The sequence below is a fragment of the Centrocercus urophasianus genome, unplaced genomic scaffold, assembly GCF_019232065.1.
Source record: "Centrocercus urophasianus isolate 14NV4802_14NV808 unplaced genomic scaffold, USGS_Curo_1.0 seq_33, whole genome shotgun sequence".
Taxonomy (NCBI): domain Eukaryota; kingdom Metazoa; phylum Chordata; class Aves; order Galliformes; family Phasianidae; genus Centrocercus; species Centrocercus urophasianus.
The window spans coordinates 7,133,883-7,158,937 of record NW_024884900.1 but is presented as its reverse complement, the minus strand read 5'-3'; the positions used below and the strand labels follow the sequence as shown (position 1 = coordinate 7,158,937).

General features: G+C 50.4%; 1 protein-coding gene across 3 annotated transcripts in view; it reads right to left on the bottom strand.

The window, feature by feature from the left end:
- Positions 1–24,664, bottom strand: part of GTF2IRD1 (GTF2I repeat domain containing 1) — a 35,125-nt gene extending 10,461 nt beyond the window's left edge. For 2 of the 3 annotated variants that reach the window (XM_042830152.1, XM_042830153.1), the window contains exons 1-20: positions 24,541–24,664; positions 22,635–22,776; positions 19,310–19,456; positions 15,852–16,035; positions 14,392–14,702; positions 13,923–14,012; positions 12,945–13,028; positions 12,086–12,269; positions 11,128–11,153; positions 8,924–9,044; positions 6,918–6,955; positions 6,663–6,743; positions 5,367–5,456; positions 5,035–5,094; positions 4,611–4,676; positions 3,340–3,523; positions 2,559–2,617; positions 2,337–2,396; positions 1,559–1,642; positions 313–496 (exon numbers count right to left, since the gene is read on the bottom strand). In XM_042830152.1, the coding sequence (XP_042686086.1) occupies positions 313–496; positions 1,559–1,642; positions 2,337–2,396; positions 2,559–2,617; positions 3,340–3,523; positions 4,611–4,676; positions 5,035–5,094; positions 5,367–5,456; positions 6,663–6,743; positions 6,918–6,955; positions 8,924–9,044; positions 11,128–11,153; positions 12,086–12,269; positions 12,945–13,028; positions 13,923–14,012; positions 14,392–14,702; positions 15,852–16,035; positions 19,310–19,456; positions 22,635–22,776; positions 24,541–24,663 (2,318 nt within the window). In that variant the 5' untranslated portion in view covers position 24,664. The remainder of the gene's footprint in view (positions 1–312; positions 497–1,558; positions 1,643–2,336; positions 2,397–2,558; positions 2,618–3,339; positions 3,524–4,610; positions 4,677–5,034; positions 5,095–5,366; positions 5,457–6,662; positions 6,744–6,917; positions 6,956–8,923; positions 9,045–11,127; positions 11,154–12,085; positions 12,270–12,944; positions 13,029–13,922; positions 14,013–14,391; positions 14,703–15,851; positions 16,036–19,309; positions 19,457–22,634; positions 22,777–24,540) is intronic. The other variant, XM_042830154.1, reaches the window with a different exon arrangement.
- Between the last annotated feature and the right edge of the window lie 391 nt (positions 24,665–25,055).

Sequence of the window (25,055 nt, the reverse complement as noted above, 5' to 3'; positions counted from 1 at the left end):
AAGCAGCACAGATGTCTCTGCAGAGGCACCCAGCACTGTTTCATCCCACTGAGCTGTTTTGGGGGCTGCCGCCCTGCCAGCACCACCCTGAGCACCTCCTCACTTCCTCCTTGGGCAGCGGATGGGAGGAGAGAGCCAAAGGATGCCACGCTTTATAGCCCACTCCAAACTGTTGGCTGCCAACTGAATTGCTGTCTCTGGGGCTGGAGATCTGCGTGGTATTTACCAAAGCTGTGCATTTAGGTAGAGGCATGGCAATCCCATGTCAGCCCCTTTCCCCTGTGGGGTGGCAGGCAGCCCTCGGGGCCGTACCTTGTCACCGTGAACTTGATTTTATCAGCTACAGCCAATATCCTCTCCAGGTTCTGTGAGCCAAAGGTGCATGGCTTGCGGAAGGGGATGCCAGGGGGCAGTCCTTCAATGATCACCGAGCCTGGATTGCTCTTGATCCTCTTGTATGGCACTTGTACGGGGTATTTAATCCCCAAGGCTTCACCTGGAAGAGAAGCAAGAGGTAAGCATGTGGGATGGCAGCGATGTAATTTTGACAGTGGTTCTGGCTCCATCCCAGTCCTCCCAAACCCCGCTGTAGAGCCAGGTGAGCTGGGTCAAGGAGCAGCACATTCAGCCTTAACCATGGGGGTAATGGGTCCTGAGGCAGAGCTGGCGGGAAGGATGGAGAACCCAGAGCTGTTTGCCTGGGGACATTACAGTGGACATCACATCCATGCTCCATCTCTCACATCTGGCTACAGGATTGAAGGGGAACGGCTTGAAGTTAAAAGAGGGGAAATTTAGGTCAGTTGTTAGGAAAAAAATTCTTTACTCTGAGGGTGGCAAAGCACTGGCACTGCTGCCCAGAAAAGCTGTGGGTGCCTCACTCCTGCAGGCATTCAAAGCCAGGTTGGATGGAGCCCTGGACACCCTGATCTAGTGGGTGGCAACCAACCTATGGCATGGAGCTGGAAGTAGATGATCTTTATGGCCTTTATGGCCCCTTCCAACCCAAAGCATTCTATGATTCTATGATTTCCTTGCCATAATTGTACTGGTTTGTTAAACGATCACCTAGGAACCTGGACAAGCCAGAACCCCATCTAGAAAATGAGATAATGACATTCCCCTGTCTTGCTTGATAACAGCAATTGTCCCTAACATCCCCCTGGCAGATGGGAAGAGCAGTGCCACAGAATTGCCTGCGGATGCTTTTACTCTCTTCCCAACATTCCCTACCTCCTTCCTGCCATAGAATCATTAAGGTTGCAAAAGACCAGTAGGATCATGCAGTCCAACTGCCAACCCTCCACCAGCACACCACTGACCACAGTGCCTCATCTCCACGGCTCCCAAACACCACCAGGGAAGTCTGTGCAGTCTGTGCCAATGCCTCACCGCTCTGAGAAGCAACTGCTCCTAAGATCCAACCCTGGTACACCCAGCACAACAGCAGCTCCGGACGGGGAGATGTTGGGAGAGAGGGATGGGTAAGGGCGAAAAATCAGGGATGAGCCAGAGGGGAATGAAAGCAGCTAAAGCAGCTCCCACCCCGATTTCTCACCGTATTTCTTATTGAACAGGTCCTGGACTTGTTCCCGCAGCGTGTTAGCAATGTCTATTCTGGAAAGCCTGGCATCATAATTTTCTGTAAAATAAAGGAACAATTATGGACTTCTGCTGTTAAATTAAAAGGCACTCTGTGACTTTTAAGTAATACGATTTTCTAATTATAGGAAAGTCCTTATCTTGCAATTAGCTAATCTCTGGAGTAGGCCATTCAAAGTCCTTAAAAATAATCTAAACAGAAATATGTGGGTTTTTTTTCCCCCCGCCTGTTTGCTAAGAATAAAAGCTGCATGAAATCAAAGATTCAGTGGTGATAATCACCAGCGTTAAAATAAAACACACTCGAAAGCCTGACAAGCCAAAGCCCTTTCAAGGCCTCCATCCCTGGCTGAGGAGTGGGGCAGAGCTCACCCATCCCAAACCACGGGATCCTCATTGCTGCCCCTTTCCCTGCACACAGCTGCCCCAACAGACCCTCCCCACTGGAGAGATGCACTGCGGATGGGAGCGGTGTTTATATATTAAAGAAGAAACCAAAAAATAGCCAAAGTCCAAATCTTAGAAGACTTCATTATGTGTCTCACATGGTCAGATGGTGAGATAAGCAAAGCTGTTTAATTAGGGCTCCATTCAGAGCCCTTGCGTGGACCCATGGCTGTGCACCAGCCCTCCATCTTCCCTTTGACTCTTTCCCCATCTCCTCCTCTCCCACCCTCCAAGCCCTGAAATCTCACAGCTCCTCCATTTCCACAGCTGCCCCCTTCAGAGCCCACCTTGGAAGCCCTGTCTCTTCATGGCATCATCCAGCAGTGCATCACCACAGTCGCTGGCAGCTGGGCAGGGGACAGAGAGCCATTAGCATCAGCAGTACCAAAGGGCCACGGGACCACCACGACTGCCTTTGCACAGGGCAAGAACAAGGTGGCACAAGACGTGCTGCAGGGACGTGCCCTCCCTCCCTTTCTACCCCATCACTAACAGGTCTCAAGCCCTACCTTTAGCTCCTGGGCTGTCCAAAGCCATCTCCTTAATGCCCTCCGCCAGCAGCTCCGGTCTGAATAACAGCAAGAAGCAGACACAGCGTGATCAGATCCCCATCCAGCAAAGCCATCAACGTTTTACTGCCCCATCTATCACTGAGGATAACGCTCCTACAGCAGCAAACCCACTAAACATATCTGGCTAATGCAATTTCAAAGCTCCTGCAATACAGCGGGGGAACTTCAGAAATAATTTTCATGCTGACAGCCTCTTTAGTGAGCCAATGTAACACTCCATGCGATAAGATTAAGCTTGTGACAGCTGAGTAGCTTAAATCAGCGCCTCCAAATTTGCATGAGATGTGGTCCCAACATTTCTCGGGGACAGGAAAAGCCTGCCTAACTGCTTTCAATGTACAGAAAGTCATCGTTGTTTGGATAAAAAACCCTTAGAAATACTTAAAGATATCTTCTGTCCATCTCTGCTGGATTCTTTCCCCCACCTTCCAGGACAGCCCCTGCTCCTCATCACAAGGACAGCATCCATCCTGGTGCCTGTGGCATGCACAGATATGCATGGCCCTTGGCTGAGCCACTGCACATAGGAAAGCCTTCTCCTTGCCCCACATCTGGCACCCTGAAGTTTCAAGGCTTTGGCTGCTCCTAATTAAGCAAATTGACTGTAGGCGACCAAGTGATGGATACTGCCCAGGACACTGCATGGCTGCTGCACCCCCAGCAGCAGGAGTTCCAACCTGCAGCATCTTCCCATGGGATGGCCACTCCTCCTGCTCACCTTTTAATGACAAACTGAATGTTGTTGCTTGCTTGGAGGATCTTCTTCAGCTTTGCAATCCCAAAGCAGTTGGGACGCCGCAGCAGGATGCCCTCTGGCAAACCTACCACAAACAGGTCCTCAGGGTACATCAGGAACTTGGAGTAGGGAACCTTCACCGGCTCTGATATTCCTATGGCTTTTGCTGCACAAGAAACAGATCTCATTAGTTTGACAACTGAATCAATGCAGCAGAGATATGGTACATCAGCACAAGTTGAAGAGGTCTTCAGAGAGTTTCTGGTTACCCTGTGCCCAGTAGGGATGCCCTGTGATGTGATAAAACCAGGTGGCCACCAAGTGTTTGCACTGGGGACTCCATTCCTGGGCCTCATTGCTGTCCCTCAGGCAGACATGGAGATGGGGGACGTGGCTCCCAGTCCATCACTGTGCAAAGCCCACTGCTCTGCTGGCAGCTTGATCTGCAGCTCTCCCCTGCCCCTCCCCAAGAGCATCGTGGTCCTTCTCCTTTTCTCCCTTTACAGCCCAGGTTGGCTCTCACAGCTCTGTACTTTGGAGCTGGATGCACAGAGCTCAGTTTTCTCTTCTGTTTTCTCTCCTGCCACCAGCAGCAGCAACACCCTTTTGCCAGTTCACCAAAGGCACGTGTGACCTTGCTGAATTTTTCCCAAGTTAAGTAACCTGAATAAAAAGTAGCAGGAGGTAAAAGATATGTTTTCTCTGCACCTCCCAATGCCCTGCTAAACTTAATTAAGCTAGGAGACATCCTTAGGCACCGAAAGCAGGTAATAACCTGATTTTTGTTTATTATCCAGCAGACCTCTCTGTCTTTCTTTGTAAGGAAGGAGAAGGTGGAGGCATGGGATACATGACCCCAGGACGAAGCATGCCATGTCCCTGCAACCCACCAGCTCTCCTGGCCACCACACAGCCCAGTCGGATGGAAAATCCTCTTGGACGTATTTCAAACCAGTGCTGGGTGCACCCATCAGCCCCACTTCAGTGGGAGGAAGGCTGAAGGTCACCATGGCAATTCCTGGGCTGTGCCAGCACAAAGGCATTGAGAAAGCCAAGGGGAAGAGCTGCAGTAACGAGGCCCAGGGAGACTTCAAACGTGCTCAGAAGCCCGGCAGACAGTAAATGAACAAATTAGATTGCACCTTTACTCAGCAACTGGTTTGGAAAGAGTAGGTGGCATTTCTCAGCAATTAGGATCTCCTCACGGCCGAAGCCAACACTTGGCATTACAAATGTGTTAATGACCAACTTACCGTATCTCGTGTTGAACAAAATTTCTACTTGTCTCCTCAGATGACTCAAAACGTCCCCTATACCATCTGCAAAAAAATTAAAAAAAAAAAAGGATGCTCTGAGAAATCAGCTGCTTCCAGCACAGCACTGATCTCCCCAAGGAGGCAAAAAGTAGAAGTGAATCTGGGCAAAAGATGCTACCAATGCAAGATGGGAGGAGAGAGACCTCTACTCATGAGTGGGTTGGCAAAAGTGAGAGTCCCCCCACCAGCCAGCAGTGCTCACAGTCTGAGCACCGAGTCCCCAAAATACAGAGGTGCATCTCTGCACGGAGGCTGAGTTCTTCACAGATAATGCAGGCAGCCCACCAAACACAACTGTGTCCATCAAACCTCCCAAAGCCTTGCAGCTATTGGAGGTGCTCCAGGTTCACCAGAACCTCACCTGATCCCTCCATCTGTTTCTCTTCGTGTCGTTGCTCCTCACCAGGCCCCTTCTCTGACCCTGCCAAGGAAAAAGAAGGGTTAGCAGTGGCCAGCACCAGCAAAATCAGACCACGTATCAGCAGGAACCCTCTGGGTCACCCACAGGCACAGGTTGGGTCTGGCAGTGCCATGCCTTCCCCCAGGAGCTCGGTTCATGCTATGGCAGCACCCAACGAGCACCAACTGCCTGAGCTCTGAACTGGACTCTGTGAGAAGGTGCTGACTCCATCACCTTGGCTCGTCACCCATTGCATTGGATGACCAGTCTCCTGGATACGTAATTTCCATTACCTGCTACTGCATCTAGGATGTAGCTCGACTCCTCTGAGGCCACGTGCGCCGTCACCGGGTCATGCAACTCATCTGAACCGGGCGATCGATCTGCAGACAACAGCACGGGCAGCTTTGGTCTCAAGGAGAAGGGCACCATTCCTCAAGAGAGTTTCAGAGGCCCAACAGCAAGGGCTGAACAAAGAGCATCCTCAGCCTGGGTGCCACGGCCTCCCACAAATGCAGCCCATCTCTCTCAGACCCAAGGGAAAAAGTTTCACCTTAACCTCTACAGCATGTGAAGAGCAAAAACAGCCCTAAATTATTTAATTGGCTTAACTCCATGTGAACACTCAGTTCTGGCTTAAAAAGTTAATGCTGCTTGACTTAACTACTCCACCTTGAGAACAGCATTCCGCTAATGCCGCCTTCCTCCATGAAATGACACCTCCTGAAGTTTCCCTTATGTATATATGTATGCCCTCTCAATTTAAGCCTGCATCCCCTAATACCGGCCTGCCCAACGCCCTCGAAAAGCTATCCAAATTTAGTTTTAAATAAACCTTTAGCTCGTTTAAATACTTCAATCGGGTCACTTTTTAATCATCTTCTCACAGGATAAATAATCCAAATATCATCAATTTCTTCTTGCACCTGAGCACTTTTCTATTAATCATCTTCATTGCCCTAAGCTGTACTCCCTTTGATTGAACTGTATCTTCAAATAAGGTAATAAAAAGTGGACTCTGGACTTCAAGTGTGATCTACCCAGTGCTGGAGAAGTGATAACACCTCCTCCTCCCACACGCTGCCAGCTTGCCATGCATTAACTTTCTTCTCTTCCACGAGCTGCCAAGTTGAAAATTAAAATGTTTGATCTACCGCCATACTTTGCTCCTTCCCTTCCTCTATGGTAACCATATGTTAAATCCATTCCATGATAATCCTGGAGAGACTCCCAGCATGCCCCTGTATTAATGGGATCGGTGCATTTGGGTGCAATTGAGATTGCAGCAATTTGGGTGCCACGAGATAAGCGCAGATGCAGTTGGACAAGTTGGACAGGGCATCACTGCTGCCCCCAGCATCACTTGCATTCAGGCTCACTGGGAGTCATGTTGCTGCCCTAATTCTGCTGAGATGATTAATTGACGGTTGGAAAGCACACTGACAATGCAAAGTGCTACCTATCCACTCATTAAACCCTAAGGACAGCCCTACCATTTGGTGTGATACCCAGGTCTGGTAACTGCTCTAGGCACGGCTGCTTCTCCAAACAAAACCTGGAGAAAGAAGGAGCAGGGAGTCGGTGCCCACCTGGAACAGTGATCTGAATGATGTCCAGCTCATCTGGCTCGATTTTGATCTGTCTGATCCCACCCAGCTCTCCTGAGGTACCTGTAGGAGAAAGACAAGCAAAGACAATCTCCAACATGAATCAGAGACACTGTGTCTGCACACCTTGGTGGGCAACTGCATCAGCCAGAGGTCAGCAGCTCACTGAGCACCTCGTATTTCCTGGGATGGCATAGAATCCCCCCCAGCACCAAGAGAAAACGAATGATTCCTCACCTGGTTCACAGCTTTCAGGAACACCACATTTCTCTGACCTGAAAGGGAAAGGCAGATGAGAGGTGCTAATGGAGCAATCAAAGGGAAAGCTTTAAACCCATGCGCGTGCACTGGACCCATCCCAGGGGCTTTAACAGCCTCAGACCTTGCAGACTCCATCACACTGCAGCACAGAGCAGTGCATAAAGCCTCATTACAACGTGGTTACTCACAGAGGAAAAGCAAATAGAGAGAAAGGAAAAAGTCAATTGATTTGGTAAATATTTATTCTGCCCAAAGCTTTTCTCCCCTGGATACTGGGCACTATCCCAAACTTGTGTCTACAGTTAACTTCACATGCTTAGAAATTTATGCAAGGTGTTCAGCATCCAAATTAGATTACTTTTCATTCTCGGGATGGATATTCTCTCTGTCTTTCTTAAACAAGAACGACTGCTTTGGCAGTGAAGGACAGAAGGAACGGCACTGGAGAGCCACAGTGCTGGTGCTCTGAGGGAAAGGACAGCCCTTCTGATGCAGCTTCACGTCTGTGCTGGCTCGGGGGAGAGAGGGGGGTTAAAAGCACCCCACTCTCACCTCAACCCACTCAACGGCATCTGAATTCAGGCAGTGCAATAAATTTGTTGTAAGGACAGATCTTAACTGGGCAAAGAGGATGTCCAGGCCTGTAAGTACAGTGTGTGCCACATCGGAGCTGCAGGAAGGGCTTCCAACTCTCCCAGGTCAGGTGAAAGGCAGCCTTTCAGAAGATGCCCTCCCCAAGTGCAGTGCAGTGCACTTCCCTTTGCCCTGCAGCATCTGGCACTGCCCCAGACCCGGACTCTGACCTGGGTGGACCACAGGTATGGAAACGCTGTGCTCCTATTGGGAACAGGGCTTTCCTCATTGACAGGAAGAACAAAGCAGGATTTGATTATTTGTCAAGTACACATATGGTTTTCCTGCAGATATGTGTTATCGAGGTACTGGGAGGGTTAATTTCCACCTGCAGGAGGGCAAAGCAAGGTTTGCACCACCACCACCATAGCAAGGCACAATTTCCTTTGCAACCAAGAGAATGAGAAAAGCAGGGCATGTGGCCTCACTCAGCTTGCACCCACACAACACAAACAGGGACCAACGCACGTCTATACACACAACCAGGGTAGATCTGACAGATTCTGAAGGGACCTCAGGTGATTCTGCTGCTTGTACCGAATTTAGGCCAGCAGAAGGTCAGCCCAGCCCAGCATCACCGTGGGAAGCACTACCCAAACCTGGCTGCATACAAACTGCCCCTACAACACCTACTTTTCTCCCATCATGTCTTCTGCAGTGGTTTGTCTGCCCCATGCAACCCCTGCCTGGCCTCAGCTGCTGAAATGGGGCAGGAGCAGCATCAGCAAGGTGGGACAAGGATGCTACTGCAGAAATGTGCCACTCATTTTCCACCCCTCGCTTTGCTCAGCACCATTCTGTCTCTCTGCCTGCTTGCTTTCGGTCACACTGATTTAACTGCACGGTGAGATCTCCCGTGGCAAAAATTAAGAAGCGTCCTAATTGCAAATGTTAACAAATGAACAGAAAAATGAGAAGCCTCAGGCCAGACTTCAGCCCTGCAGCGTGCTTGGGGGAGATCTGCAGCACCAGTTTCCCCTGCTCACCCCCAAGGATGGCGTGTTTGATAAGGGCTGTGAAGCACTGCACAGGCTGTGCAGAGAGGTGGGAGATGCTCCACCCCTGCAGACACCCAAGGTCAGGCTGGATGAGGCTGTGAGCACTGATGGAGCTGTGGGCATTCCTGTTCACTGCAGGGAGTCAGACCAGAATGGCCTTTAAGGGTCCCTTCCACCTCAAACCACTCTGTGACACTACGATCAGTGCTGCTTCTCCTTGCTAAATGCTTCCAGTCTCAAAGCTGTGCGGGGCAGGAGGCAGCTCACATCACTCCTGCAGTTAACAGCACCGATTTCACCCCAAATCAACGATTCCAAGCTTTATTCTTCTGATACCTGAGAGCCACTTACCTGCTGGCAGCCTGTGATGTCCCCGCCAGGTCCAGCACGGCCCCGCGGTGCGGCTCGGGGGAGATCTCCCCAGGGGGACTGGAGGGCTCCAGCTTGGTTGGATCTTTGGTAAATTTACTTCCTGGTGCCAAACGTGCAGAGTGGGTTTGGAATTAAAAGCAAAACCAGAATAAGCAACCAAAGAGCTAGAAGTGCAACAATGCTGCATCTCCACCTCCATGTCCTTCCTCTCTAGTCCCAGAGCTAAGGTCAGGGAGAGGAATGGGTTTTAAGAGCTGCCTGCTTGCAAAGAAGAGGGTGCTGATTTAATTGGGCTCGCAAAGGGAGAAAGGATGTGCTGCAGGGACACAAGAGGGGACAAAAGGATCCAGTCACCACCAAACACCCCCTCTTCCCCTTCCCTGTTCCTCAGCAATATGAAAGGAGCTGAAACGAAGCCTCAGCAATGACCTTGGAGATGAAAAGGGTGATCTGATGACAGGATAGGAAATGAGAACCATGCAGGGAACGTGAAGGAAGTGCTGAAGAATTGGTGCTGAGGGAAGGAGGGAATGGAATTACGCAGCCAGGCTTCAAAAACCATATAGGTGTTCTCTTAAATAGCTGTAAAGGGCCTCTGGCTGGAATCAAAGTGCCACTGCAACATCCCCACCCTTCCAAAACACATCCTGCCCCATGGGAAAATGAAGATTTCTGGCTTTAGACCCCAGCCTGGATGGAAGGGCAAGGCTCTGGCAACAGCACCAGCAGCAATAGAGAGCCTCAAAGATGCTGTTTATCTACCGACAGTCCTTTTAATTTGTACTTTCTATGGACTGAATCTTACTCTTGCAGCAATGAAGCTTGCCTTCAGCTGCTACCCAGGGGAGTAGCAAAAATAGGTTTCCTAGCAGTGGTGGGTATTTTAATTAAAGGGTGAGCAAAACTGTAAGGGGAAGCTTTGGGATGCTTTATAGTCGGCGAGTTAAAATACAGCTCCGCACTGAAAAAGTGCCTTTGCAAAACTGGCACCTCCTGACTCAGCAGATGCTTTTTTTTGCACAGTCAGATGTGCTGACACGAATCGCAGTAAGACAGGTTTAATGTATTTTGCTCCTGGTAGCCCTGCGGGGAGCAGGAGGGGAAGGAGGGGCCGTCACCCACACGGATTTGCTTCCTCGTCTCCACGTTTCCATTTGCAGCTCCGTGCCAAGTGACCCTGAGCTCCCAGCACAGAGCTTTCCTGCTGCAGCTCGCAGGCGTGGGCAGGCAAGAGCTGCTCCATCACCCCCTGTGTCTGAAAACGCCTCCCCCAAGGCAAACTGTGACGGATTTGCAAGGAAAATCCAAGCATCCAAGATGCGGTTCAGAGCTCCAAACCTGAGGGGTGGGCGACAGCTTCAAAATCATTTTCTAGAGCAAGAAAATCACAAATGGGACTCCAGAACCACAGAGGTGGGACCTCCTCCAGGTTATGCTGGGACTCCGCCTGGGAGCACCCTCAGGTTGTTAATTTGGCCTGTGGAGATGTCACAGGTGTTGTCTGGGAAGCTGGATGGCAGCTGGGAAGAAAGGAAAACCCCAAACACGTCTTTACTTGTGAGCCAAGCCCAGGAGCAGGGCTGGGTGATAAATCTGGGAGTGCCTGGTGCTGTTCCTGAAGTTCCTCCCCAAATCAGGGCACTGGGACGTGGCAGCCTCCCCAGCTCCTGTCTTGCTTTATTCATTGGGAAGCACTGAACGTGGCTTCTCCACCTCCAACAAGCAGGACTAAACACGGGGAAAAGAAAGCAGAACCTCTCCCAGTGTTTTGTTACTGATCAAATCCATTTTTGCTGTTTTTCTTTTAAAAAACAGCCAGCCCCTGGGCGATGCTAGCACTTCCCAGTTAAAATTAAGAGAATCATTTACCAGGGAGGAACCCGGTGGTGACTCTTCTTACCCACAAAAGCAAAGGAACACCCCACGTGCCTCCTGCAGCTGTGTGCAGGGAGCCAGCCCAGCCTCACGCCCCACATATTCCTCCCTTCGACCTTCAGAACACAATTTGAGGGGTGCACAGTGCCTTTTCTGAGCCCAGGTAAAGCCAGCCTGGGTTTGGCACAGACCGGGTTTCTTCTGAGTGTAAAGATGTGTCCTACACTTGGCTGTTTGCATTTCAACCCTGCTTCTCTGGATAATCTTTCAATTCACAGGCAATAAATCAGAAGACATAAAGAACGTACCTGTGAAAATTCTCTCATCAAACATCCTAGGAGGGAAGGGGAAAAAAAGGATTAGAAAGAGATGCTTCTAATGACTGACTTTTAGGTTCTATTTATGAATAGGATTAAACTGAATCAAAATAGTCAACTTATTCATTCCCTCAAAAAAAAAAGAAAAAGGCTCTGAGCCTGTTGTGCAACCAAGCAATCTTACAGCATATGCTTTTTAACCAAAGCACTTTTAAATCTCTATATAAGTCGTTCTCTTCATTTAATTAACTTATTAAATGAGGCTGTTCGAGGCTGGTCCCAAAAGATGATAGGACCAAAGCAGAAGCTTTCACTCCAGCAGAAAAGCAGTGCCCAGGACACAGCACCCTGCCTGCCTGTGACACATCCTCATGGTGTCATCGGTAGAGGATTTCAGATGTCCACAAATGATCGCCTCCAAGCACCCAGGTGTGTGCAGTAACTATGGGTGTTTCTCCTCCCAGACACCAAATGTCATCTGATAGCTATGCTGTGATGGAAGGGTCCCAAAGCCAATTGAAATGCTGAGTGGGACACCTGCAATACCTCACAGCAGGATGACAGGGGCTACAGACGGCCTTGTGGCATACTTACAAAAAGGGAAAGAGAGATGGAAGTCGGGGACTAAAACCCCCTGCTCATCTCTTACACAACAGCTGTTTAACTCTTTTCCATAAATAAGGACAAAATGAGTTCTGGGTGTAAAACAAACCCTCTGGGCATGGAGGCAACAAACTGAGCTTAAATTCCCAGTTGTGGTGCTGGCTGTGTCCTCATGGAGCTCCCATGGCACCCAACCAGCCAAAGATGTGCTGAGAGAGCCAAACCACGAGCCAAATGTGCTGTAACTGCCCCGTTCACGTTAGACATACCAAGCGAACCCCAAGATACCTGATTCAGTGCAGCCCCTTCCTGCCAGTGGCAGCTCCTGCAGAGGATGGCCACTCACCTCTTGATGACAAAATGGATGTTGTGCCTCTCCTCCAGTATCCGCTTGAGTTTGGGGACGCCGTAGGTGCAAGGTCTTTTGAAGGGTATTTTGTCAGGGATGCCAATGATTTCCACTGCCTCGGGGTCGCACGCGATCTTCCGGTATGGGACGGGGACCATGTGGTCTAACCCCAAGGCTTCAGCTGCAAGGTGAAAGGTTTTCACTCACACACACACTTTTCCTTTGAGGAATGATAAAAATGAAGGTGAACTCAAGGTGGTCTGAAAAGCAGAGCGCGTGTTGTCTTATCTACTGCTTTTCCCCCAGCATGTCTCTGAGCCACGCAGCTCATATCTCAGTTATCACTTCACAGCCCACATGTAGCTCCTGCATGTGACTTATATCACAGGTAACAACCCACAGCCCATCCACGAGCCACATCCCAACCCTATGGAGATGTGACCCCAAAGCACCTTGCCACGGTCAGCACTCATAAGCATCACAAGCAGGAAAAAAAAAAGCACTTGGGATAGCAACGATTTTCCTCTTTTCCTGCCACATTAATTTAATATGGCTGCACACCATTGCTCCTCTTTGCCTGCAGTGCTGGTGGGCACTGACCCAGCCCTGCCATGCTCCACACCAGGCCAATTTATGGCTGAGTTATAAATTCCTCAACAGGGGAGGCTCCAAACGGAAATACTGACATAACCTTCAACAGACACCCAGACAGGGAGCTGCTGGGCTAAATGTGTTAAGAAGGGAGCTCTAGCATATGGCTCCTGCTGCTGTGTTAGGGAACAAAAATGATTGCTATATAATGATATGCAAACCACAAGCACTGCAGATGCATAATGGGATATTAACTCCTACTCACCATATCTGCTGTTAAACAGAATTTGCACGCACTCCCTAAGGGTGTTGATATCTTCAGTTTCTTTTATAAAACTGTCCCACTTATCTATCAAAACAAAATATAAGAAATAAGGAACTTCCATATGGTTCATACACAGCAGATGCACTTTTCTCGTGCAAAGTGTTGAGAACGAGGAACGAGACTTTGTTGCTTTAAAAATAATTATTTCCCTCTTCCAGAGCTGATTCTGCCAGGTTGGCAGATAAGGTCTGGGCTTCCCCATCCCCAGCCTGGAGCAAGCTCTGCTGCAGCTCTGCATGTGCACAGCAGATTCCTGAGGAACGACCCCATAAAACATTTCGGCCCTGAAATGAAAGACCCTCCTGCACACAGCTAGCTCCACCTGAAGCACACCTCTGAAAGGCATGGCAGTTTCACCCATACCTTCTCTTTCCCAACTTTCCCACTCCTAAAGCAGAAAGGTGAGGGTTTTGGTGCAAACACGTCAGCATTTCTAGGCTGCACATCCCTGGGGTGGGGTTAGGAGGGGATGTGGCAGTCTCCTCCTCCCACCAATCCCCTCTGGGCACCACTGGCACAGTCAGATTGGGGTGAGAGGGTTCCACTTGTTTCGAAACCGCATGAAACTTTCAGCTGGGAAAACAACCTCACCCGAGCCGTGCCCAGGTTCCCCTTTAGGACTGGGACTCCCCAAGGTCGTCTGTGTGGTGGCGTAACTGGTGCCTCTAGGTGGGGAAACCTTTCCCAGAGAGGTGCAGGATCACAGAATGGCTTGAGTTGGAAGGGACCATTAAAGGTCATCTGACCCAACTCCCCTGCAATGAACAGGGTGAGCTAGATCAAGTGCTTAGAGCCCCATCCAAGCTGACCTTGAGTGTCTCGAGGGATGGGGCATCCACCACCAACTCTGGGCAACCGGTGCCAGTGCTTCATTGCACTTCTTGTTAAAAAAAAAACACTCCATGGTGGGACACTGACCTGTCTTGTCGTGGACAATGGAGAAGAGGATGCGCTTGGATGAGTGCACGTTCTGGATGAGAGGACCCCCAGAGACAGCTGATTTCTGTCCTGGACACAAGGGAAGATGAGAAAGCGATGTTAAGAGCCCCAGAGAGGCTTACGGCACTTCAGCAAGCTCCTGGATGTCTGCTGGTGATACCAGCCCGGGGCTAGGCATCTGTGACACATCTCTCACCCCCTTCACACACCCAACCCCCAAAGCAAAGCACATCCATAGCGGCACCATGGAGGCACCCAATGCAATGCTGGGGCAGCACTGCAGGGCCTCCTCATTTCTGTGAGGGCTGCACAGCCCCAGGGCCAATAATAGTGTCCACCTTCCAGCCCCAGCCCGCTGGCCCCGTACGCCCGGCCCCGAATGTTTCCCTCTCAGCTCCATGGGGCTTTGCACCAGGCCCTCGTCTGCGAGCAAACTCGAGGCTATTACCACAGCAGTCGCTGTACTCCTGTGAGGAAGGCACCTTCAGCTCTCCCGAGGGCCTGGGCAGCAGCACCTCACTGGCCATGGTCGCCCCGTGCAGACCGGAGGACACCTCCTGCTTTAGGTCCATGGCGATCTGCGTAGGCAGCGAGACACCATATAAAAAATTGGTCACTGCTACGGCGGGGGGAGCGTCCTGGCCAGAGGGTTTGGCCATGTGGCTGTTGGCACCGGGGTCTCGGCTGCCCTTGGGCACGAGGGAGGTACAAGTCAACTCTACGCTAGGGTTCGGCTCTCTGCTGGGCTCATCCGCCGGCCTGAAGGGAAGAAAAGGAGAAAAAGAGGAGAAAACAGGTTCTGCTGGGTCTGTGGCACTGCTGGAGACCTGAGAGTCGAGCACCACGGCCTGCGTGCGCTAGGAGCTGCCACCAACACCTTGTGCCTTGGAAGGGGAAAGCTGCTCGAGGCAAGGGTGTGCACAGCTTCAAACTATGGGGACAGTGGCTCCAGGCAGTGAGTTGGGCGCCTGTGGAAGTTGAGCGCGTCCTCTGCCAATGTTCAGGGTGGATGTGAGTAGGAAAAATAAGTCGTATGAACAAAGAGATGGAAGGGGAAAGGAGAGCCTACGAATGGGCCGTGCCCAAGAGGATGGGACCCCCTGCACTTAAATCCTTTTTGCTCAGGGTTTCAGAAATGACAGCAGACACCCAACCCCCTATAGCTTCTTTGGGAACATACACCATTTTCTCCTTTAAGCAGAACAGGTTAGCTTATGGCAGTGCATAACGCTTATGGCTTTGGCAAAGCCATCCAGTCCCATAGCCTGGTGTGCTTAGGAATAAAACAATTTGTGGGACTGCAACCAAGTGTCTGAGCTGCCTTTCTCAGCACTGAGGCCTCACGGCACTCTCACCAGGGACCTCAATCAGCCCAAGGATGCGTTTCATACCTAGGAAGTGCACAAGCTTCACATGAGACAGGCAGCCATGGCTTCACTGAACAGCTCAAATTCCGCGTGTCCTACTTTTAGCCATCTCAGCCTGATTTTCCAGAAGTGCTGAGCCTTCAAAGGAGGCATTTGTCAGTGCTCAGCATTTCTCTGAATGATCCAAGGTGCCTCAAGTCAGGCGAGCTCAGAGCATCCAAAACCAACAAGTCCCTCGTGAAAACATGGCAGCTGGGGGACCCCACCCCGCTGCTGCCCCCCATCTCCCTCGTCCTCTGGCACAAAAACACATTTCAGCCTAGAAAGGAGCTTGCGACATTTACACTGGAAATCTCTTTGGAGACGAGAAAGCACAGAGTGTACTGCAGCTGAGATGCTGGCAGAGTGGCACAGAGCACTGCAGTTAACCTCGTGCACTGCCACATGCTTACAACAGCAGCTCCACCGTACAGCAGTGTGATGAGAGCCAACGGGCCAAGGGTTCAGCCCCCTGCAGCCCCTCCAGGATCCCTGCAGTTACCTTTTTAGCCTGAAGCGGATGCTGTGGCTGTGCTCTAAAATGGCCATCAGGGACTTCACGTCGTACTCCATGGGCTTTTTGAAGCTGATCCCCTCGGGCAAGCCGGCCACCGCCAGCAGTCCCGGCTCCTTCAGGAAGCGTTCGTAGGGCAAAGGGACCACGCTGCTCTTCCCAACTGCTTCACCTGGGGAAAGGGCACAGTTACACAGAGCGGGGACCCCCGGCCCTCCAGGCAGGGCTCGAGGAGCAAACCCAGAGCGGGACTGCAGGCACTGCTGTGCAAAGCCTGATGGAGACACTGTGAGAAGCAAGCAGTCTGGTGCTTAGGATCTTCCAACTCTTTCTAAGCACTGAGCCCTCCTCATGGAGGTGGCACAGTGAAATCCTCAATTAGGGTCGCTTGGCGTGAGCCCACCTCCAAGGGACCCCAGAACCGTGCCAGCAAGGAATCTGTGCTGACAAAGCACAGATGCCAGGGGGAAATTCTTTACAGAGAGAGTGGTGAGGTGCTGGAACAGCCGCCCAGAGAGGCTATGGCTGCCCTGTCCCTGGAGGTGTTCAAGGCCTGGTTGGATGGGGCTCTGGGCAGCCTGGTCCAGCATTAAATGGGGAGGTTGGTGGCCCTGCGTGTGGTAGAGGGTTGGAGATTCATGATCCTTGATGTCCCTTCCAACCCGGGCCATTCTGTGATTCTGTGATTCTGTGACAAAGGAGATGTGTCATCCTCCGCTCGCGTGGGTTTTCATCTTAGTTAACTGAAATATTCTGCATATCTTACTGTCAGTACTTTTTCTTTACCTCTTGGAGAAAAGGAAAGCACTCTGATCCCCACTGCTGTGAGGCAGCCTTCGCTCACAAAGAAAGAGAAGAAAATCCCCCAAAGTTTCCCTCCGTTCCATGATTTGAAGGCAGAGTGAACACAGACACTTCTGCCCACCCATTCCACTTCAGCAGCCCCATAGTCCCACAAAGTGCAGGGCTGGCTGGGTGACACGAGGCACCTCTATACCTCTGGTAACCAAACATCCCCATACAGCCAGGAGCACATGGCTTCCCCTTCCCTGGCAGCACAGGATGACCACACAGCATCACTGAGACACAGAGATCTGCTAAAAGGATGGAAGAGGCCCCGTGCCCACATCCAAGGCCAAGGCAGCATGAATACCAGAGAAGATGGTTCTGCCAAAGCATTTTGGGGGTATTTGCCAACTCCCTTGAGCTGCTCTGTCCTGAGCAATTCCTTTGGAAGCCAACCCAACTGGCTGCAGCCACTTAAGCCTGGTGCTTGAAGCACGAAGCAAAAGAAACAGCCGTGCATGAATGTGACCTGTCTGGCAAAGCAATGTCCAGATGCAGAACATCTGGCTGCATGGCATGGGTTCACTCCTCAGCTCCTGTCCCATGGGATCTCCATCCATGCCCCAGCACTGTGGTCAGGAGCAGAGGACTCTATGGGACATTTAAATAGTGATTCTCCTTAAAATCTTCTGTTTTTTCTCTCTCTCTCAAGAAAAAAAAAAAAGACACACAAAAGATCTGACAGAAACCCTGGAAATCCTATGGCACTGTCAGCAAGTCCTTATTAAAAGTGATTTCTTCAACATGTTCTTTGAAGCAACGCATGATAACTAATGATGTGTGACTCGCACAAGCCATCAAGGTTCCTTATAGCTGGGCTGGATAATATTTTAATTAAGCCAATAACAGAAGTTTCAAACCAAACCTTTGAACCACAACACTGCAAGAAGACTTTCTGCAGGCTCAGAAGGCACTGCTGCCTCGATGCGCCGGCGTTAGCAGCTTTCCACCTCCCACCATCTTTGCTATGGGAGGAGGACGATGCCCAAGCGGCCCCTTATCAACCCAGCACTCAACAACTCCCTGAACACATTTTTATGGGCAGCGTGTTCCTGTCAAAGTGACCTTCACCAAGCCTTGTGCTGCCACGCAGAGCCTCACGGTTTAGCTAAAGAGAGACAATAATCATCATTAATGCCTGTTTAATAGAAGCTGGCGGTAATCAGTCATCCTGTTGGTGCAGAGATTACCCGGCTCTGGAGGGAATATGCCGTCTTTTTGACTGAGCATTCTCTAAGATTTTTGTTTCCAATCCCTGTTGATGGGAAGCAACTGAAAGGATAAGAAAATTTAAAAAAAAAAAAAAAAAAGGAAAAGAGATAACTCCTAATTTCCAACAGCCCTGTCAGTATTGGAAACAGAATCCCCATGGGGCTCCTACAGCTTCTCCCTGATCAACCAGGAGAGGCTTTACCCTGGGACCAGCCTGGGGATGCAGTGCAGCACTGCAGGAGCTCTTCTGCTGGGAGATGCATCCTGCAAGTCAGGCACTGCATTAAACCCACACACGTCCTTCACACCGCAAACAGCATCTCCAGCCTTATCCTAATACATGGGCCATCTAGTTCATCCAGCCCCATGCAAATGAGCCCTGGTAAAACTTACATAATCTAAATACCTAATTATATAAAAGAATAATTCTTGTATTCCCCGTTGGCTTTACAGCCTGCAGCAGGAAAACGCAGCCTGCAGCTCTAACCCGAGCAGCCCCAGCTCATCCGCTTGGCTTTCTGTATTCCCTTCTCCTCGTGACTTGGGATGAGCTCTCAAAGGCAGCAAGAGGATTTGATTACCCCCTTTAATGGGAATATCACATCCAAGCCCTTTAAGTGGTTTCAGAAAACCTCCACTTCCGATCCCAACTGCTCTGCCCCAGGGGAAGCAATGCTGTCTCCCCTCCACCTCCAAAGCCTGCGATGCGTGCTTCAAACAAACAGCAATGCTGGGTGCAGGTGTGAGTGGGCACTGAAACGTGGAACTACACCACAACCAGGAGCCCTGCAAGTGGACCCGGAGGGGATGTTCTGAGTGCAGAAGGAGCGCTGCCGCAGCTCCAGCATCCACAGCTTGGGCCCAGAGGGAGCCCTGCAACCCACCAGGCAACGCAGCAGCAGCCATATGGTCATCTACATTTTAATTGCAGGAGCTTTATTGCTGGGGATGATGCATGTGTTGGAATGGCACCAGCTTGTCTCTCAGAGCTGAGAAAATCATCTTTCTGCTTTTAAGCAGAGCTGCCATGGAAAGGGGAGAGTGAGGTGCAGAGCCTGGGACACCTGTGAAGTGCTGTATGGGCAGCACTCAGGATGAGGGTGCATTTGAGAACCCCACTTAGCCCACAGCAGAGGCTTCAGCTGACCGGGGAGCTGCAGGGTGCTCCCCCCAAGCACACTGCTACCCATTTGGGGTACAGCCCCTTTCACTGCAAAGGGACAAGGCAGTGACTGGACCTCCTCCCAGCACAGCACTGACCCCACGCAGGAGCAGGGCCCGCTGTTTTGGGTGCCAGTGGTCCCAAAGCCACAAGGTGGGCTGGTGCTGGCAGTGCAGCGAGCCCCAGGGCCGTCCAAATCCCCAGATGGAATTGTGAAGGTTCTTACTATAAAGCACATCAAACACTTCCTCTACCATCTTCCTGAGGAGGTACACGTCTGATCCCTGGTCCGGGGAGACCCTGAGCATGCTTCGCCCGCACTCCTTTGCCTTCTTCTGCGCCTCTGCGTCCTGCTCCCTCCGCTGCTGGACTCCTGGAACAAAACAGGAGATGCTGCAGTGGGAGAAGGTTCAGTGGACAATGCTGCCAGCAACTCTGATTGCACAAAATGATGAAACTGGCCGGCCAACATCAACAGCTCATCACGCAGCCTGTCCATGCAAGACCGAGACCCACAGCTGCCAGACTCCGGTGTCAGCAAAGGCCTTTAAGAATGCATGGGGAAAGGTGCAGGGACAGGCAGCACTGCCATGGTGCACCCCAGCAAGCTGTGGGCATGCTCAGCTCACATGTACCCCCCTTCACTCCTGTTTTACACACTCAGCTGCACTGACACCATTGTGATTAATTGGCCAGCGCGTTTCTTTTCTCTGGTTTCAATCTGCTTAGCCTTCAATCTCTCCGAAAGAGAAAATCCGCCTTTCTCAGAGGCTTTTTTACCCTTCAGCGTCACATAACTTGGTAATACCAGCTATTTCCTGCTAATTTCCCCCATTAAACCTCAAATAAAGCATATCTTCAGCAATGACTTCCTCGCGTCTCTAAATGCACAGAAAATTAAACACTACAAGTACATTATTGCTATTCTAGCTAAACCGATTCACCAGGGATTTTCAGTGGCAAAGGACTAATTCCTTCATCATCCTCGACAGGCTCTCACCAGCCATTCAACCTGGCTGCTGCTCACAGAGGGCTCAGCCATCCTTCCTGGCACAGGGGGAAGGCAGTGGCAGCCCAGTACTGAGGGCAGGTGAGCTGGCACGTGTCCGGTTTATACTGATGTCCAGAAGGACAGACTTGGAGTAAATCGTAAGAACTAAAAAAGTCCTTGCTCTGCCACTGCTGGATGGCTTCTGGGAGATTGCTGATGGTCTCATGGTTAGGGCAGCATGAAGGATTTAGTGGCACCACGCTGCCTGTCCCCCTACAGACCTGTTTCTGAGATGTTCCCAGGTGAAAGGAGGACATGGAGGGATTCAGCATCCCTGTGCCACCCCCATGCTGTCCCTTATTGCTCCCACACTTATTGACTGGAGTGGTGACCATGCCTTCTACTCCACAGCCTTTAGTAACTGTTTTTAAGGTGCTGGAAGGATTGGTGGTAAAGACAACAGCAGGAAGGAAACCCTGAGTATTCTACAAAAGTGGTGAAATCCACTCAAACTCACACCCTTCTAAGACTCTCCCTCCCATCCGAGTGCAAACTCGCCTCCATTAACATCCATCTTTATAACTGTCAGGTCCCACCGTGCATCAGGAAAGGCTGAGCCAGAGCTCCAGATAAAGGAGAGCATCCAAGTGAGGTCTGTGTGCCCGGAGGAGCAGCTCGGCAGATAAGAGCCTTCTTACATCTCCCAGTGATGTCTGGTTTAGATTATTTCAGATCCTTTCTAAGGGGGCAGCTAGCCTATAAATCAGAGGCATTTCCATGGATGCTTTACGATGCATGCCAGTTGTAAGAGCTTTATGTAGTGGAGCTGAGCCTCGGCCATTTATAATTCAAGACAGAGTTATCACGTTTCACCCTGTCTCGAGTATCAGTCGCTTTGTTACAAACCCCACAGTCAGAATCTCATGCTTTGTACCAGATGTTAGAATTCCACTTCCACAAAGGTGTAAATTAAACCAAAGGCGAGGGGAGCTTTGATGCCGATGGTAACTGACCGGAATCTATGCGGATGTATTACTAAAAGTGAGATGTGCATGCAGTCATCAGCTAATGGGAGCTGCAGGGCCTCACAGCTGGCATCTCACAGAATCATAAAGGTTGGAAAAGACCTCTATGATCATCCAGTCCAACCACCAACCCGTCCCCACCACACCACTGACCACAACCCTCAGCACTGCATCTCCACGGTTCTTAAACACCTCCAGGGACACGGTGACTCCACCACCACTCTGGGCAGCCTGTGCCAAAATCTGTAAGGCTCAGCTCCATTAATTACACTCACTGTCCTGCTGCTGTTGACAACTACATTCCTCTCCTGCCTTCTTTTCACAGCGGGAAGAACCTTTCCCAAAACGCCACCGTTCAAAACAAAAACCTGCCTACAAAAGGAAACACATCGAGCTGGAGAATAACTGCAGACAGCTTTCCTAGCCCCAAATAGAGTGGAAGAAATGCCAGCCTCCCATCTGCAGCGCGATGGAGGAGTGGGGTCAGTAGGGCTGAGATGCTCAGGGATGCGGTGCTGCAAAGCCAAGTGCTGCGGGCGAGCCTTGTGCTTCACCCAGCACATGTGCAACGAATCAGCCAAGCAGACAGTGACCCTGGCAGCTTTACAGCACTCATGTTTTCACTACAATGAACCGTTCTTGAACAATTTCTCCAATGGATTAAGCACAAATATGGTTTTCATCAACACCAGGCCATGCGTGCACGCATATGTGGGTTGTTGTCCCCACCACTGTCCCACCACGTGTGGTGGCCCTCCTGCAGGGCTCAGGGCCACCTCCCCCCACCTTAGGGCTCACCAGCAGCACCAAAACCCCATCCCTACTCCTGCAGGGAGCCATGAGAAAGCTCCAGCTTGTGTGGAGGGATGAAGCCATCCCAAAATGCAGGTGGGCAGGTTGGGGTGTGTTATTTGGTGGCACCTAGAACATCGTGGCTGTTGCTTGACATCCACATGGAATGGGATATCCCATGGAATGAAGATTCCCGTTGGCTTCAAAAATCCAACCAGTGCTTCCAGCTCTCCAAATCTGCTCCTGTCATTCCAAAAGCCAGTAAAAGCCTTGGCTCCAGGCTGATCCCTAGGAGAACCTAATTCTGCTAATTCCCTCAGACTTCCTCCTGCTCACAGATGGCCACGCCACAAACCTCAGTGACCAAAAGGATGCAAAGGAGCCAGGACACACGGTGCCCTCCTTGGAAAAGGCTTCCATCTGCCCCACCACCCCCAACCCCAGCCTCTTTATGCAACTCTGGGGTCATGAACCAATGGAGCACCAAGTTCCATGCCCGAGGAAATCCATTCAGGGGGTTTGGAACTGAATAATCTTTCAGGTCCTGACCCATTCAAGGCACTCTATGATTCTACAGTTCTAAGATTCTGTGATTTCATGAATCTACGATTTCATTCTGCCAAGCCCCACAAACACCACACACGAAGCCACGCCACCTGTAAGCTGCCCATCCTCAACCACATAACGAACGAACCCGAGCACGTCATACAGGCAGACAAGCTCAAATCACCCAAGATACTCACGGCAGAACTTCTGGAAATCAGCCTGCAGCTCCTTCCTGGCACTGAGGAAGACTCTGCCCTTCTCAGTGCCCAGCACAAAGGTGTTCTCGTCATGCACAGCAATGCAGGCCACCTCGGCGTTCAGCTTGGACAGCGCGGAGCACTGCAGAGATGTGATGGGTTAGAGCTCAAGCACTGCCTTGCATCAGCCACCCGTGGCCATCTCCCCATCATAAGCAATGTTTTGGATAGAATTTCACGGGTTTTACAGCACCCCCTACACCACAAATACTTTGACCACTTTACAACGCCATAAAGGCTTAGATATGCAAAAAGAAGCTTGTTTTATTGGTAAACATGTGACTTCTATTCCTCCCCTCCCCGAAATAACAATTTTATACTATTTCTTTAAAAGAAAACATTCCTGCATAGAACAAAGAAACAACAATTTGTGGTTTTCCACCAGCCCTAATAAAATAAGGAGCACAAGAATCTTATTTCAGCTACAGAACACTAATATGGTCAAAGTCTGGATTAGTCGAGTGATTCTTCTTGTACAGTTATGCAAAACATTAAAGAGATGGAAAAGACTTCCTCCATTAATCCATTTTATGTAATTTGTCCTTCCTGCTATACATAACACGTGCATATGCATTTTCGTTATTATTTTCCATTGTAATTCTTACACAGTGCCCACAGCCTGGCTCCCATTCCCACGGCTCTGCCATGGCCCCATCCATAGCTCACAATGTAAATGGGGATTTTCCCACTTTCATCCTTCAGTGACGACAAAAATGGAGTGCAGGTGACCCAAAGCACACCAGGTGAGCTGAGGATGGAGCAGGAAAGTGCTGCCCACGGCCCAAACCCCACTGCAGCCACCGCCTTCTCCCAGCTCCCCCGCACACGATTTCCATTTGGTTGGGCTCAAAGCAAACTCTATTTGGTCATTTTCCCTCCTGCTGAGCTTCCTCAAGAAGGGAGTATTTCATTATATCACCAAAATACGTATTTTTAAGAAGTCTCCTTTCAAGAACCTGGCAATAATTCGGAATATTTTGATCAAGAAACTCAACATGCGGAAAAGAAATATAAAACCTACTGTGAGAAGGGAGGTTCAGAGTCAGCAGAACAACGGGCGTTCATTAAGAAGCCCAGCTACGCCAGCACGGTTTGCTGTAGATGATGGCACAGACACACATCAAAGCCATTGGGCCGTGTCAGCTGGGGAACCTGCTCTTTAGTGGGGTGACAGTGGTCAAAAGAAAGGAAATTGCTATCTGGGGAAAAATGCCTTCCTGGTCGAGATGAAGATGCTTTCAAGATGAATACATCGAACACTTGGCTTGAAAAGGGAGGGCTGCTGAGCACATTGCTTTCCATTAGATATTTGTTGCTACACTCGCACCTTCTCTTCTCGATCACATTCACAGTTAAAAATCAGATTAGCTCTGGTCCATGAGAATTAATCCCAACAGTTATCTTGTTTATGTAAGCACGCCTGACTTATGCAAGGTTTCCACTGGGAATTCTACGTCAAAAGATATGAAAGTTATTTTCTTTGTTCTGCCAGATAAAAGCCATTGTTCTCCTGTTGTGTAAAAGTGCACGGTAACATTGGTAAAACATCAAGTAAAAAACCCAACCAGCCCCTACATTCAGTTGATACCGACATAAATATTAATGGGGAACACTGCGGAGCTGAGATGAGCACGGGCTGATCCAAGCAGGGCTGTCAGAATGTGATGAACTCAACATCCCTCAGCACAGCCCTTTCAATGGGAGCTCAATGAGTTGAGGGGTGGTTTTGTTGGGGGTATGGAGGCTTTCCCCACTTTGGGTTCTAATGTGAGCCCTGCTGAGGCTGCAGCAATGCCTTCAGTAGCTGGAAACAGGCACAGGGATGGAGAGGAGTGGGGACCCTTACCATGGAGTCTAAGGCAGACACTAAGCTGGTGATGATTTCATCTTTCTGGGGAAATACCATATTCCACTGCTCAGGTCTGGAGCTGCCGAGGGTCACATCTAGAGGCCTCCCTGCCAGTGCCATATTCACCTGAAAATAAGATTAAAAAAAAAATGCAATGCTGTTACTGATAGAAGCAAAAAAGAATGATGAAAACCACCCCCAAAGAAAAAAAAAAAAAGAAATTGTCTTTTTAGCAAGCACTCAGCACACCATTAGTGCTGCTGGGTCCCTCCTGCATCACAGACAGCACCACGGCGCCCGGCCCCAGCACAGACACCACGCACACGAGTGGGCAGAAGCAAGAGGAAAAGCAGAAAACCAAAGGCATGTGGAAGACACCCACGTGCAAATCAGCTCAGCCCTGCCAGGAGCAGAACAGACAACCACGAGTGCTGCCAAGCTGTGAGCAAAGCCTGTCGCCGATGCCACGCATCCCAACCGTGCCAGTGGGGACTCATCCTTGGGCAGGTGCT